General features: G+C 51.9%; 1 protein-coding gene across 1 annotated transcript; it reads left to right on the forward strand.

Annotated features, from left to right (window-relative positions):
- The first annotated feature begins 1,947 nt into the window (after positions 1-1,947).
- Positions 1,948-12,843, forward strand: IGSF10 (immunoglobulin superfamily member 10). Its single transcript, XM_027647666.1, has 7 exons — positions 1,948-2,141; positions 3,090-3,219; positions 3,498-3,888; positions 4,406-6,231; positions 6,277-8,392; positions 8,985-9,885; positions 10,538-12,843. The coding sequence occupies exons 1-7, from the start codon at positions 1,948-1,950 to the stop codon at positions 12,444-12,446; spliced, it is 7,467 nt and encodes a 2,488-aa protein (XP_027503467.1). The 3' UTR covers positions 12,447-12,843.
- Positions 12,844-13,329: the final 486 nt, after the last annotated feature.

The raw sequence follows: 13,329 nt of genomic DNA on the forward strand, positions 1-13,329 counted from the left end.
GACCTGAACTTGTGCCCCAGTTTTGGTCTGTACACTTTGCTGTGCAGATCCACTTCACGAGCACTTCCTTCACTCAGCTTTCCCCTTCACAGCACTTCTGAGCTCACACTCAGTCACACTTTCTTGCCAAAGTATAGTTCTACTTAACAAAAAGCTCCCTTCATTCTCTGTTCTTAAAACATTGGCAAGGTCCATTGTACATTTAAAATATTTTTTTAACTTTAATGCAGATTTTCAGGTATGTGTTTTTGTAAAACATTCTTAGAAGAAACTTCAGTCCTGTTTCTACCACAAATCATTGAGGCTGGTACAAATCATTAAGAAATGTCTTTTACCTGATGTTCACATCCACAAAAGCACAGCATTAGAACCTGTCACTCCAGAAGCCTTTCCAGTAGAAAGAAACGTACAAAAGCACTTGATGCTTTGCCTTTCAGTCTGTAATCAGGATGGAGAAAATGCACCTAAGGATTGACCTGCCTGCCCTTTCTATCACTCAGGGGAACAAAATTCAGAGTGAGCTCCCTGATCTCAGGGTAACACCTAAAAATGCCACCTTGGGATTTAGTGCAGGGCTCAGTTGAGGTGATGGTGTTTTCTCTGAGACCCAAAGCGCCAGTTGCACAAGCAGGTCAGTGTTTCTTGGCACAAGTTCCCATGCTGAATCAAAGTGAGATGATCCATGTTGCACAGAGACAACTCCTGAGATGATAACAAACATCAGCCAGCAAACACCACGAGTAAAGTTCTAGCTGGCTTACACAGAACATCCCATTCCTGCCAACTTCCTGAACTCCCACAGCTTGCCTTTGATTTTGGGTTTATCTGAACAGATTTAGAACTTTTAAAAGATATATTTGAGGTTTTAGCTTATCTTTGAAGTTTTATCTTACCATTACATCTCAAGTCGAACAGATTTGGTTTGCCCCACAATGACACATTTCAGCAGAAACCCGCCGCCAGTGGAGGCTGTTACAGACACCGTTCAGCCGAACAGGAGCTGAGGGACTGACGGACTCGGTCTGCAAGGGGAGAGAAATTGTCCCTCCAGAAGCGAACTGAGGGTGTCATCGGCCGCTTTTTGGAGGGGTCACGCACGAAGTTCCCCCGACGGCAAACGCTCGTTGTCTGGGAGGGCTGGCGGGGCCGCGGGTCGCTCTCGCCGAGGCAGCCGAGAGCCCCCGGCGGAGCGGCCGCACCGGTGCGGGGGGAGCGGGTTCCGCAGCATCCCCGACAGAAGCGGCGCCGGGAGCTCCTTCCCTCCCGGCCTCGGCCCGAGCGGTGCCGGGGGTCTGCGGGGGGCCCGGACGGGCCGGCGGAGCCCCCGGGAGGAGGAGCGGGTGCCGGGGGTGTCCCCTGCCCGCAGGAGCCGCGGGCCGGGCGGGCGCTCCCGGCGCGGGGGGCACGGCCGGTCCTGGTCCCGGGGAAGCGCCGCGGGGTTGGGCGGGGGCTGCGAAGGGAGTTAATTTTGCTTGGAACGGTTCCTGGCAGGGAAGGAGCTGACGTGTGGAGACGCCTCCCGGGGATGAGCCGCCGGCGGGGCCGGGAACGCTCCGCGCAGCCGGGACGGGGCGCGCAGCTGGGACGCACCGCGGGCACCGGCGGCAGCTCCTGCAAAGCCCTGCGGAATTCCAGCTTTCCCCGCGGAATTCCAGCTTTCCCTGTGAGCGGCAACTACCGGCACATGGCGCCGGACGGGGGCACCGTGGGGCAGCTGTCAAATGACAACGCTTTGGGTCGTGACATCGCTGAGGGGAAACCCGAGAGTTTGGGGGCTGCTTCGTGGGTCGTTTTTTCTTTCAAGTTAAAAATTCCTCTTGTGCTTATGGCGTAAACCCGAGCAGCTCCGCTCGGCCGTGGCTATAAATGCCTTTGTGTTCTGTTCCCCCTGCAGGAACCGCGCGCCCGCCGCTGCTGCTGGGGATGACAGCGTAGGATCCCCTCGGGATGGAGGCCCCGCGCAGGGAACGGGCCCGCTGGCTGGGGACCCTCCTGGCCGCCTGCCTGGCCACCCTGCCGGTCATCAGCGCCTGTCCCCGGCCCTGCGCCTGCCACGGCCCCGCCGAGCTCCACTGCACCTTCCGCTACTTCAGCGCCGTCCCCCCGCGCATCCCCGCGGACGTGCAGCGCATCAACCTGGGGTAGGTGGAACAGCGGGGCTTTTAACGTTCTGACCGGTTAGCTTTCAACACTCTGCGGAGCAATAATTAAGAGTTTCCAGATTTAGAGCTAAAAATTAACCAAAGCAATAAATAAGTCTGTAGAGCTTAATGTTCTGTCTGCAGCGCTCAGCAGTGGCTGCAGTCACAGCCAGCGAAGCCTGAGACCACCCACACTAAGGGGAAATTTGGGGGATCTAGCACAGGGGAGGTGAGAACTTCAGAAAGTTTTCAACTTAAATGAATTCCTTTGTATTACCTGAAAAAATTGCATCTGTAAAGTGGAACCGAGGAGTCTGAAACAGAGGGAATTCGGTGAAAAAGAGTACATGTATTAAAATCTTCAGCAGAGACTTTGCTGTGAGTTGAGAATGTCCCACAACGTCAGTGTCTGTGCTTTCACCCCCTGGGTTCATGGGAAGTCACACTTGTCTGGCCATGTCAGCCTCCACGGGGGTTCTGTTCCATGCAGGAGCAGGGGATGGAACTTGCCCAGGCTCATCCGGCCCCTTCCTGCAGTTTCCAGCAAGTGTCCTCTGTCATAAATCAAACTACGAGACCCATCAGCAATATTTGACTGGTCTGGGTATCCCTCTTAATACACATAACGTTTGAATCATCCAGATGTGTCTGCAGAAAATCTAAAAGGAATTTTTCACGGAGGTAGTAGGGACGTCAACACACTGTCAGACAAACAGATGTGTTTCATGCTTGCTGTTACTCTCCCCGTCCATGGGAATTCAGGTGTCAGAACGCTGCCCTGGAAAAGTGACCCTGTTTTGTGCTAACATGAAGGCATGACTTAGAATTTTGTCTTGGCAAGCAGAAGTGCTGCCTACCTTCAGCCATTCCCAAAGAGTGGTTCTTTTCTTTCGGGTTGGTTGCTTTCAAAAGGTGTGAAGTGTGGCTGACTAAAGCCATCTGTTACAGCTACAACAGCCTGAGAAAACTGAGCCCCACAGACTTCGCTGGCCTGGAGAAACTGGAGTTACTGATGCTGCACAGCAATGAGATCAGTGTGATCCCTGAGGGGGTGTTCAGTGATTTACAGTCACTACAGGTGAGAACTAAATGAGCCAATGTTAAATTTTGTTACCACTTAAAACAACTTTCAGAGATGGAGATAAACAGCCCCACAGTAACCGGCTGCAGCAATTCCTTTTCCTGTTTCTTATCCTGTCCATATGAAAGTTGAGGGCCTTCAAGATCCAGTAGCCTAATGGGAAAGGTCTTTCCTTCCCAGGTGGGCACTCAGGTACAGTGTAAAGATCAGCAGCGTTTGTTAGAGTTCTTATAACATGGTTTAATATTATGCATTTTTTACTTTTGCATCAACAGGTCTTAAAAATGAGCTACAACAAGGTCAGGGTGCTTCAGCAGGGTGTGTTTTATGGCCTGAAGAGTTTGGCACGGCTGCATATGGACCACAACCAAATCGAATTTGTAAATCCCAATGTTTTCTATGGACTCACTTCCCTGAGGTTGGTCCACCTGGATGGAAATTTACTTCAGCAGTTGCATCCAGACACTTTTGTCACCTTCCACTATAGCCAAATATTCAAAATATCCTTCCTGAAGCACATCTCCTTGTCTGACAATATGCTGACTTCACTTCCACAAGAAATGTTTTCCTACATGTCCGAGCTCGAGAGCATTTACCTGCATGGAAACCCCTGGTCCTGTGATTGCAGCCTGCAGGGGTTCACAGAGTGGGCACAGGAGAGACCAGGTAAGCTCAAGGCCTTGTTTATGCTCCTTAATCCTGCTGTAGCCTCTTTTTCTTGCTGATACAAGTAATGGTCTTTTATTAATTTATTTATGCTACCAGAAAAGACTGGAAGACAGGATTTTTATAGGTGTGTGTGATCAGGAGAAAGAGATAAATACCACTCAGCTTTCCAGATTAAATGTATTTAGTGGCCTTAACAAATTCCCAAGTGCAGCTTTCCTTAATGGAATGCTTTCCTTGGACAGTCCAAAGATTCTGTGCACCAGGAGAATCCACAGGGAATAATGAAGCTAACTTTTATGGGACTGGCAAGAGCAAGTGCCACTTTGCACTTAATTCTTCAAAAAGGAGATAAGGAATTCAAGGGACTCAAGGACTGTCTCTGCTGCTGCCATTCATATGTTACTTTAAGATTCGCTTTCATTTTATTCAAAAGAACCACTTGTTAATACCTATATGTAATTTTTAATACTTAAACTTGTAGCACAGAAGCTGACTCCACTTTTCTTCTCTTCAGATGTTATAAAGTGTAGAAAAGACAGAAGTTCTGGTGCCCAGCAATGCCCAGTCTGTGCTAGTCCCAGAAATCATAATGGGAAGAGCTTAATGGATCTTCCTTCTGCATCTGTCACCTGCAATAAGCCAGTCATACATGACTCCCTGAAATCCAGAAACCTCACAGTGCCAGACGATGGGGATTTCGGTTCCGTGTCTCCCAAGGACTTCATAGCTCCGATAGGATCCATGGTTTTGAACATGACTGACCAAGCAGGAAATCGAGGCAACGTGGTTTGCAATGTCCAAAAACCTAAAGAAATGTCTCCCATCTCATTTGACCAAGATGGCAGCAGCACAGTGCTCCGAACCTCCTTCTCAACATTCCTGGTGTGTGGCATCGATCACGGACACATCCAGCAGCTGTGGAGCATCCTGGCACTGTACAGCAATTCTCCCTTGAAACTGGAGCGGACTGTCCGGGCAACTGATGTGCCTTTTGTTAGTTACAAATATAAACAGGTCTACACTGAAAAAGATGAACTTTTCACCAATATTGAGGCTGACCTGAGAGCTGAGCCAGCCTGGCTGATGCAGAGCGTGGTGGCACTGCAGCTGGACAGGACAGCGACCACGCTCAGCACGCTGCACATCCACTACTCCACCCGTGCCCGGGTCAGTGTGCCCAGTGCTGACAGCAACCAGGGCAGCAATAACTGGGCCATCATCTACAGGGACAACAGCACCCAAAGAGAGCACACTGTGCTCGTCGGGGGGACCGTGGAACTGGGGTGCCAGGCAGCTGGGGAGCCAGCTCCTGCCGTGGAGTGGATATTGGCTGATGGGAGCAGAGTGCGAGCTCCTCACATCAGCGAGGACGGGAGAATCATCGTCCTCAGGGCTGGAACACTGACCTTGCGCACGGCTGATGTGTTTGACACGGGGCTCTACCACTGCATCAGCTCCAACAGCGACGATGCCGACGCTCTGACGTTCAGAATCACGGTGGTGGATCCTCACGTGGAACACGACAGCGTAAACGGAGCCCAGCTGTTGGCAGCTGTGGGCAGCACACTCCACCTGCCCTGCACAGCCACAGCTGCTCCGGACGCTGCCATTACCTGGGTGTTGCCTGAGCTCACAGTTCTTCGTCAGTCTGTAGGAAACAAACATGTTTTTGGCAATGGCACCTTGAGAGTACAAGGGGTGACAGAGCGAGATGGAGGGTATTTCCGATGCATTGCAGCCAACCAGTACGGTGTCGACCTTCTGGTTTTCCAAGTGCTAGTGAAACAGGATGAAAACGCTCCAAAGAAAAGGCTTGGGGCTGTGGGAGAGTGGGAAGAGGGTGACGGCTCTGGCAATGCACTGCTGGGCTCTGCTGCAGCACAGACACATCCCTCAGCCACTCCAACCACCCTGACAGCTCATCCGAAATCGGCTGCATCACCATCCGGCAGCCGGGGCACACAGAGAGCACGTCAAAGGAACAGCCACAGGAAAATGCCTCACAGGCCCTACAGGGACAGAACAGGTAGGCTCAGGCGGCTCAGGGGGCACAGGAGACAGTTTGTTTCCTCAGGCAGGAGAGTCCATCCACAGCGCTGGGCAGCCTTGTTGGAGAAAACGAAGAGAAACTCAACACTGACCGACAAACGAGGAGAAGTTGCAACAGAACCACCCGTTCAAGTCCAAAAGTTCTCAGAGGTACCTGGGGATGAGGAGGAGACCTCTGGTGACCTCAGATCTCCAGAAGAAGAATTCATGATGCCAGTAACAGAGAGAGCCCCAGTACCTGCTCTGGGGAGACCAATGGAACGTGTGATCGCTGCAGGACCGGGGGGCACTGTGAGTCACATTCCTGTCAGGAAAACCTCCCTCCTGGTCACAGAGGCAGTAACTCCTCTACCCTCTCCTCTTCCACAGTCTGTGTCACCTGGCAGCAGAAGGCCACAAACATATCCAAAACCTACAGAGTCATGGGAAAGATCTGATTTGAGTCAAATATCAGCAAATGGTGTGAAACAATCAACCGTATCAAGTGGAGCAAGTGGAACATCCACAGTCTTCCCTGCCGGGCAAAGGCTGGTGTATTCTGGGCAGGGTAATAACCAGCATCTAAAATCTGCATCCACGACACCCACGACAGAAGCTACAGACACCAGTAAGGCTGTAGCTCCCCCAAACACAATTGACAAGATACATGTTTTTACTGACTCTATTGAAAAGGTTTCCACCGAAACAGATCACCGGGTCCCTGTGGTGACAGTCAGTGCACCAAGCCCTGAGCTTGGTCCCATTTATTCTCATGCTGCTCAGAAAGGAGGAACCCCTAGGCCACCATTGGCCTCAACTGTCACTACTTATCAGCCAGCTTGGGTTATCCAGGACGTTCCAACTCACACACCCCAGCTCCAGCAGCAGTATGGAAGACGAAGGAAAATTGCTGGTCGGAGACGGATTGTGGGACCAGGACGTATCCCAAGTATGAAAGAGCACCGATACAATTCTGGGAGGGCAGGGTCTGCCAGAGGAAATACAGCTGTGGCTGCAGGTGTTCAACTGAATATGAAATATGTATCAAATGTACCAACCTTAAATAATTTAAGCAGCTCCATCAATTCATTTAGCCCAGAAGCCCCCCTGTCCTCCCCTTCCACCACGAATTTGCCATTGGAGCAAATGGGTACCCATCAAAACACATTGTTCCTGAAGGAAGAGGAAAGCGAACTTAGTGCAAGGCAGAAAGCTGCTACCACAGTCATGTCTGTCACTACAAAGGGCACTGCTACTACTTGCAACCCTACCAAACTGTTGGGTTTGAAGCCAACAGTCACATCTGTTATTACTCCTCGATCTGACACTAGAATCACCAAAAGTAAAATATTCAGAGTGGGAGGAAGGAGAGATCAGAGGAGGAAGAAGCCTCCTAAAACATCTGCCCTGCAGCGTGTGGCTGCAGCCCAGAGTACAGCAGCCACCCCCCCCATGAGCACAGCCACCCCCGTGGTGACAGCAGGTACATCACCAGCTGTGTCTCCAAGTCTCACACCTGCAAAACCTCTCCCTGGAAGCATCAGTGCGGTCGCTGTAACCAAAACACCACCACTGTGGGTCTCTGACACCCCAGAGCCACCTCAGCACATACCCACAGCAGCCACACAGACCCTGGTGACCCTGGTCACACAGAGGAACACCCAGCTGGCCACGTCACTACCCACCAGTCCGACTGCTCACAGCCCCACCATGGCACTCCAAACCACACCACTCACAACAAGGAACACCCAGCTGGCCACAGCACCACCCGTCAGTCCTGCCCACACCTCCACCACAGCTCTCCAAACCCCACCATGGCTGGATGAGCCTCCCGGTGCTGCAAGTGCCCAACCTGCTGCAGTCAGTGCCACATCAGGGGCAGTACCTGCTCAGCACATCAGAGCCATTGCCACGGCAGGAGGAGAATTCCACCTGAAAATGGGGGAGACGGTTAGCCAGGAAAACCAGACAGCACAGCCCACATTCCCAGCAAGAACTGTGTCAAGTGCTCCTGCTGCACTCACAGACATCATCATTCCCAGCACTCAGCATCCCACCCCTCTGCCAGCCCTGGTGGCAGCTGTGCCACTTGCACCTACTGCGAGAGCCCACCTGCCTCCGTGGGAGCATGTCCAGTTCTGGCCCAAGCCACATACCAAAGGCACAGAGAGGGGCAAGATGCTGACTGTCGGGACACTGACCACACCAAAGTCATCACAGACAGCAGCTCTGTGGGGAAGGGACAAGGACAGCTCTGCCAGAGGCTGGTCTGAATGGAGACAAGATCAAGAAACCACCACCACCACCAGTCCCATCGTCTTGGGCTCTGCAAGCACAAACCATTTTGCAAAGCCCAGAATAGTTGGAGGGAAATTGGCTGCTTTCACTGTGCTGGCAAATTCTGACGCTTTTATTCCTTGTGAAGCTACTGGGAACCCCCGCCCAACAATACACTGGACCAAGATATCATCAGGTGAGCTTGATAAACCTCTCTAGAATTTACATTCCACTAGAGTCCTAAAATTTGACAGCTGTTCTGTGTGCCAAACTCAAACACTGTTTTCTTTTAAAGCACTATAGAATACCAGTGAACAGTGAACTTGGAAACAGTGACAAAGACAGAGATCCAACACTTGCTGGAGTGTCTGAGTGCTGATTCTGGAATAGCTCTCTAGGGAAAGGATAAAAAATAATCCATATTTAACTAGAATTCTGTGCTTATTGTGGTAAGATTTCAATATTCGTTGTGTGTTACCTGCTATTCCAGAACAGTGAGACAAGTGAAAAGAAAAATCTGTGGTAACAAACCCTCAAATCCAGTTACAGCTGTGCCGGGTTTGGATTGCAAAGCCCCATCTCTTTTATCCAAACTTCGTCTCTGCTGAGGACTCAGCTTTGTCACTCCATATGCACAATACTCTGATTTTCTCTGTCTTATCACTATTGTCTTGGTTCTTGGGGCAATGCAGACCAGGGCAGGGAACAGGTATTCATGGACTGAATTAAACTAGAAGGTTAAACTAGAGGAAGGTTCTGACACATCACCGCTGTCCCCTTTTCTGCAGGGCCCAACGCTCCGGGGCTCGGCGGTGCCAGCAGGTGGGTGGTGTTTGCCAACGGGACGCTGTCCATCCCCCAGGTGGGCCTGGGGGACCGCGGGCAGTACCTGTGCACCGCGGCCAACGCGCTGGGCGCGGCGCGGCTCCTGCTCACCCTGTCGGTGGTGGCCTACCCGCCCCGCATCGCCGGCACCCGCCACCGGCTCCTCACCGCGCACGCCGGCAACACCGTGACAGTGGTGTGCAAGGCCGAGGGCAGGCCCCCTCCCACCATCTCCTGGGTGCTGGCAAACAACACCCACCTGTCCAGCTCCTCCGCAGGACGTGACAAAGCTCACGTGGAAGCAGACGGCACTTTAGTCATCCGGGAAGTCACCGTGTACGACAGGGGCCTCTACACCTGCCTGGCCAAAAACCCTGCGGGCACCGACACACTGGCTCTGAAGCTGCAGGTCGTTGTGGCCCCTCCCACCATCCTGGAGGAGAAAAGACAAAACATGGAAGGAAAGGTGGGGGAAAGCCTGAAATTCCCTTGCACAGTGCAAGGGAACCCTCCGCCCACTGTCCACTGGGTCCTCCCTGATGGCACGGCGGTGAAGCCTCTGCAGTTGGTACACACGAGGCTGTTCCTGTTCTCCAATGGCACCCTCCACCTCGGCAGCATCGGCCCTTCCGACAGCGGGAACTACGAGTGCATAGCCACGAGCTCCAGTGGCTCGGACAGGAGGGTGGTCAGCCTCGTGGTGGAGCACAGGGACACGCTTCCAAAAATAGCCATCGCCTCTCAAGAACTGACTCACCTGAATTACGGAGATAAGTTGCTTCTGAACTGCGCAGCAACCGGGGAGCCCAAGCCCAGGATCATGTGGAGGTTGCCCTCCAAGGCTGTAGTGGACCAGTGGCACAGGTAAGAGTCTTTTTTTTTCCACCTCTTTGGAACTTCAAATACTATCTCCTCTGGTGGTCATGTAAGAGTGTGTTGCAGCACTAAAGCACTATGAACTAAATTAATTTTTAAACATCCAGCAGAGGTGAAAATATCTGTGCTAATGGCTTGTTGTTATATGTCTAATAACAGATCATAGCAATTGCCATAAGTGGGTGAGGTCTCCCCAAATCAAATATAAATCATATTTGAATTCAGGGAAATGCTGTTATCATGCCCTGGCTGACTGTTGCCAGTTTAGAGGAGAAGTTTTATGTACCAGATTTGCAAAGTAGGGCTCAGGAGGAAGAGGCTTCTGTAGCCTCTGATAAGTCTACCTTTGGGGGTCTCCCCCCACCCCCTCCCACAGAAACACTTCACCTTTGCTTTGGGAGACAGTCCCAGCTCAGGGTGTTCCCAGCAGAGTTAACATGCACAAATCCATGTAACACCAGAAGTGACAATGACATCACGTTAGGACCCAGTGGGCAGGCAGGTGGTGTGGCCACAGTGCCTTTGGAGAGAACCTCTGTGTCCTATCGTGCTGTTGACACCTTCAGTCCCTTCCAGTGTTCAATATTCACCCTCAGCACTTGGTTCCATAATTCTTTTCCTCTCTCTCCCCCCACAACAGAATGGGAAGTCGGATCCATGTCTACCCCAATGGATCCCTGGCTATTGAGGCAGTCACTGAAAAGGATGCAGGTGATTATCTGTGTGTCGCAAGAAACAGACTTGGGGACGATCTGATCCTGATGAAAGTCAGCATCACAATGAAACCTGCCAAGATTGACCACAAGCAGCACTTCAAGAAACTGGTGCCATATGGCAAGGATTTCAGAGTGGACTGTAAGGCCTCAGGGTCGCCCACACCAGAAATATCTTGGGGTCTGCCAGATGGAACATTGGTCAACAACGCGATGCTGGCGGATGACAGCGGGCACAGGTCCCGCAGGTACGTCCTCTTTGACAATGGGACTCTGTACCTCAACAAAGCTGGGGTGACAGAAGGAGGAGATTACACCTGCTATGCCCAGAACACTCTGGGGAGGGATGAGATGAAGATCCGTGTCACAGTCATCGTGGCAGCCCCTCAGATAAAGCACAATTACAAGACATATGTTACAGTGTCAGCAGGACACACGGCACTGCTGGACTGTGAAGCTGCTGGAGATCCCAGGCCACAGATATTCTGGTTGCTGCCTTCCAGTGAGATGATCTCCTTGTCCACAGACAGACACTCCCTGCACACCAACGGCTCTCTCTCCATCAGCCACGTCAAACTGCTGGATGCTGGGGAGTACATGTGTGTGGCTCGGAACCCTGGTGGGGATGACACCAAACTGTATAAGCTGGATGTGGCTGGTAAACCCCCCATCATAAACGGCTTACACAGGAACAAAACAATCATGAAGGTAACGGCAGTGAGGCACTCAAAGAAACACATTGACTGCCGGGCAGAGGGGACACCTCCCCCTCAGATTATGTGGATCATGCCTGATAACATTTTCCTAACAGCCCCGTATTATGGGAGCAGGATTGTGGTGCACAAAAATGGGACACTTGAGATTCGGAATATCAGGCCTTCGGACACGGGGGATTTTATCTGTGTGGCACGTAACGATGCCGGAGAGAGTGTGCTGGTGGTGCAGCTGGAGGTCACAGAAATGCTACGGCGACCAATGTTCAAAAACCCATTCAACGAAAAAATAATAGCAAAACCTGGGAAAACTATCACACTGAACTGTTCTGTGGATGGAAACCCTCCCCCAGACATAAGCTGGATGCTGCCCAATGGCACATGGTTTTCCAGCAGCATCAGCACGTCCCAGTTTCTCACAGGAAGCAACGGGACCCTGACCATCTACAGTCCCAGGAGAGACCAAGCCGGGCGGTACCGCTGTGCCGCCCGGAACCAGGTTGGCTATATTGAAAAGCTGATCGTCCTGGAGGTTGCCCAGAAGCCCAATATCCTCACCCACCCCGTGGGGCTGGTGAAGGGTGTCAGCGGGGAGCCGCTGTCCCTTCACTGCCTGGCCGAGGGGAGCCCCAAGCCCAGCACGGCGTGGACGCTGCCGGGGGGCCGCGTGCTGGACCGGCCGCAGGTCAGCGGGAGGTTCCTGCTGCTGGAGAACGGCACCCTGGTCATCCGGGCGGCCACTGCCCACGACGGGGGCACTTACGTGTGCAGGGCCCGTAACGACGCCGGCGACTCCTCCGTGAGCGTGGCCGTGGCCGTGGCTGCCCACGCCCCGCGCATCACGGGCCGGCCCCCGCCCGCCCTGCACACCGTGCCGGGGGCGGCCCTGCAGCTCCACTGCACCGCCCTGGGGATACCCAAACCGGACATCACCTGGGAGTTACCTGACCGCTCCACGCTCTCCACAGCTCACCAGGGCCGAGGGTCCGGGGGTGAGCTGCTGCACCCCACGGGGACTTTGTTCCTCCAGAATCCCCGACCCTCCAATTCCGGCATGTACAAGTGCACGGCGAGGAACCCCCTTGGCAGTGACTTCGCAGTAACATATGTCCACGTCATCTGAAGTCAGACGTGCAGCAGGAATGATGGTGAACACGGGCTGCAGCTGGACTGAGGTCATCCTTTGGAATGAGTTTAATCAAAGGCATCCAGAGGCACTGAGTGCCTGGAAAACATTTACAGTGTTCAGTCTGCAGTGACTGGGCAAAAGGAGAGAGGAAGGGGAAAATTAGCTCTAGCATTGTTAGCTAGCATTGCTTCTCTCCATGTTCAAGGGATTTAAATTAAAGCAAACTCTGCCAGCAAACACAGACTATAAAACACAATTTACTTTCTGGAAATGTACACAGAGAGCTCCTGTATGGACAGACTTTTTCAGTACTACCCACCTGGTATGATTGTCATAAGCACAGATCATAGAGAGCAAGAACATCTGGGAACTAAAGAGCAGGTTTATTGGGATGCAGATCACCTTCTTAATGTGTTTTAATATTTAGTATATTTTTTAAATAAATATTTCATGGTGAAACAAGTAGTGAAGTATTTTTAATAGGATAGCTCTGTTTGCCACAGTCTTTTCTGCAGAGCTGTGGTATGACACAGGCCAGCTTTGGACTCAGTTTGGAACAAGAGAGGGGAGCTCTGCTCAGCACTGTTAAGCCAATGCACACAGACTGGGTGTAGAACCACTGCAGTTTGGCATCATTTTCTTATTGCCACAAAAGCATTTTCTTAAAGTTTCTCACTTATAAACAATTGCTTGAACTTGCGACTCAATTTAGAATTGTGATTCCTCAGTTCAGCAGCCACATAGGCCTAAAAAGGAACTTCTATACCTGATGGGAAAATCCCTTTGTGATGGTAGGAAATGGTTACCTGCCCATTTCACACTGACCAATCTCAGAGTGGACTGCTCAAATCAATTTTTAAAATATTTAAGCCTGTAA

Source organism: Corapipo altera, unplaced genomic scaffold (genome assembly GCF_003945725.1).
Source record: "Corapipo altera isolate COAL_440 unplaced genomic scaffold, ASM394572v1 113, whole genome shotgun sequence".
Taxonomy (NCBI): domain Eukaryota; kingdom Metazoa; phylum Chordata; class Aves; order Passeriformes; family Pipridae; genus Corapipo; species Corapipo altera.

What these genes read in the sequence shown, in the direction of transcription:
- IGSF10 (XM_027647666.1), top strand. Translation starts at nt 1,948, where the DNA reads ATGGAGGCCCCGCGCAGGGAACGGGCCCGCTGGCTGGGGACCCTCCTG. An exon ending in CTGCAGGACCGGGGGGCACT is followed by an intron (nt 6,232 to 6,276) that starts GTGAGTCACATT and finishes CTGGTCACAGAG; the next exon opens with GCAGTAACTCCTCTACCCTC. An exon ending in GTAGTGGACCAGTGGCACAG is followed by an intron (nt 9,886 to 10,537) that starts GTAAGAGTCTTT and finishes CCCCCACAACAG; the next exon opens with AATGGGAAGTCGGATCCATG.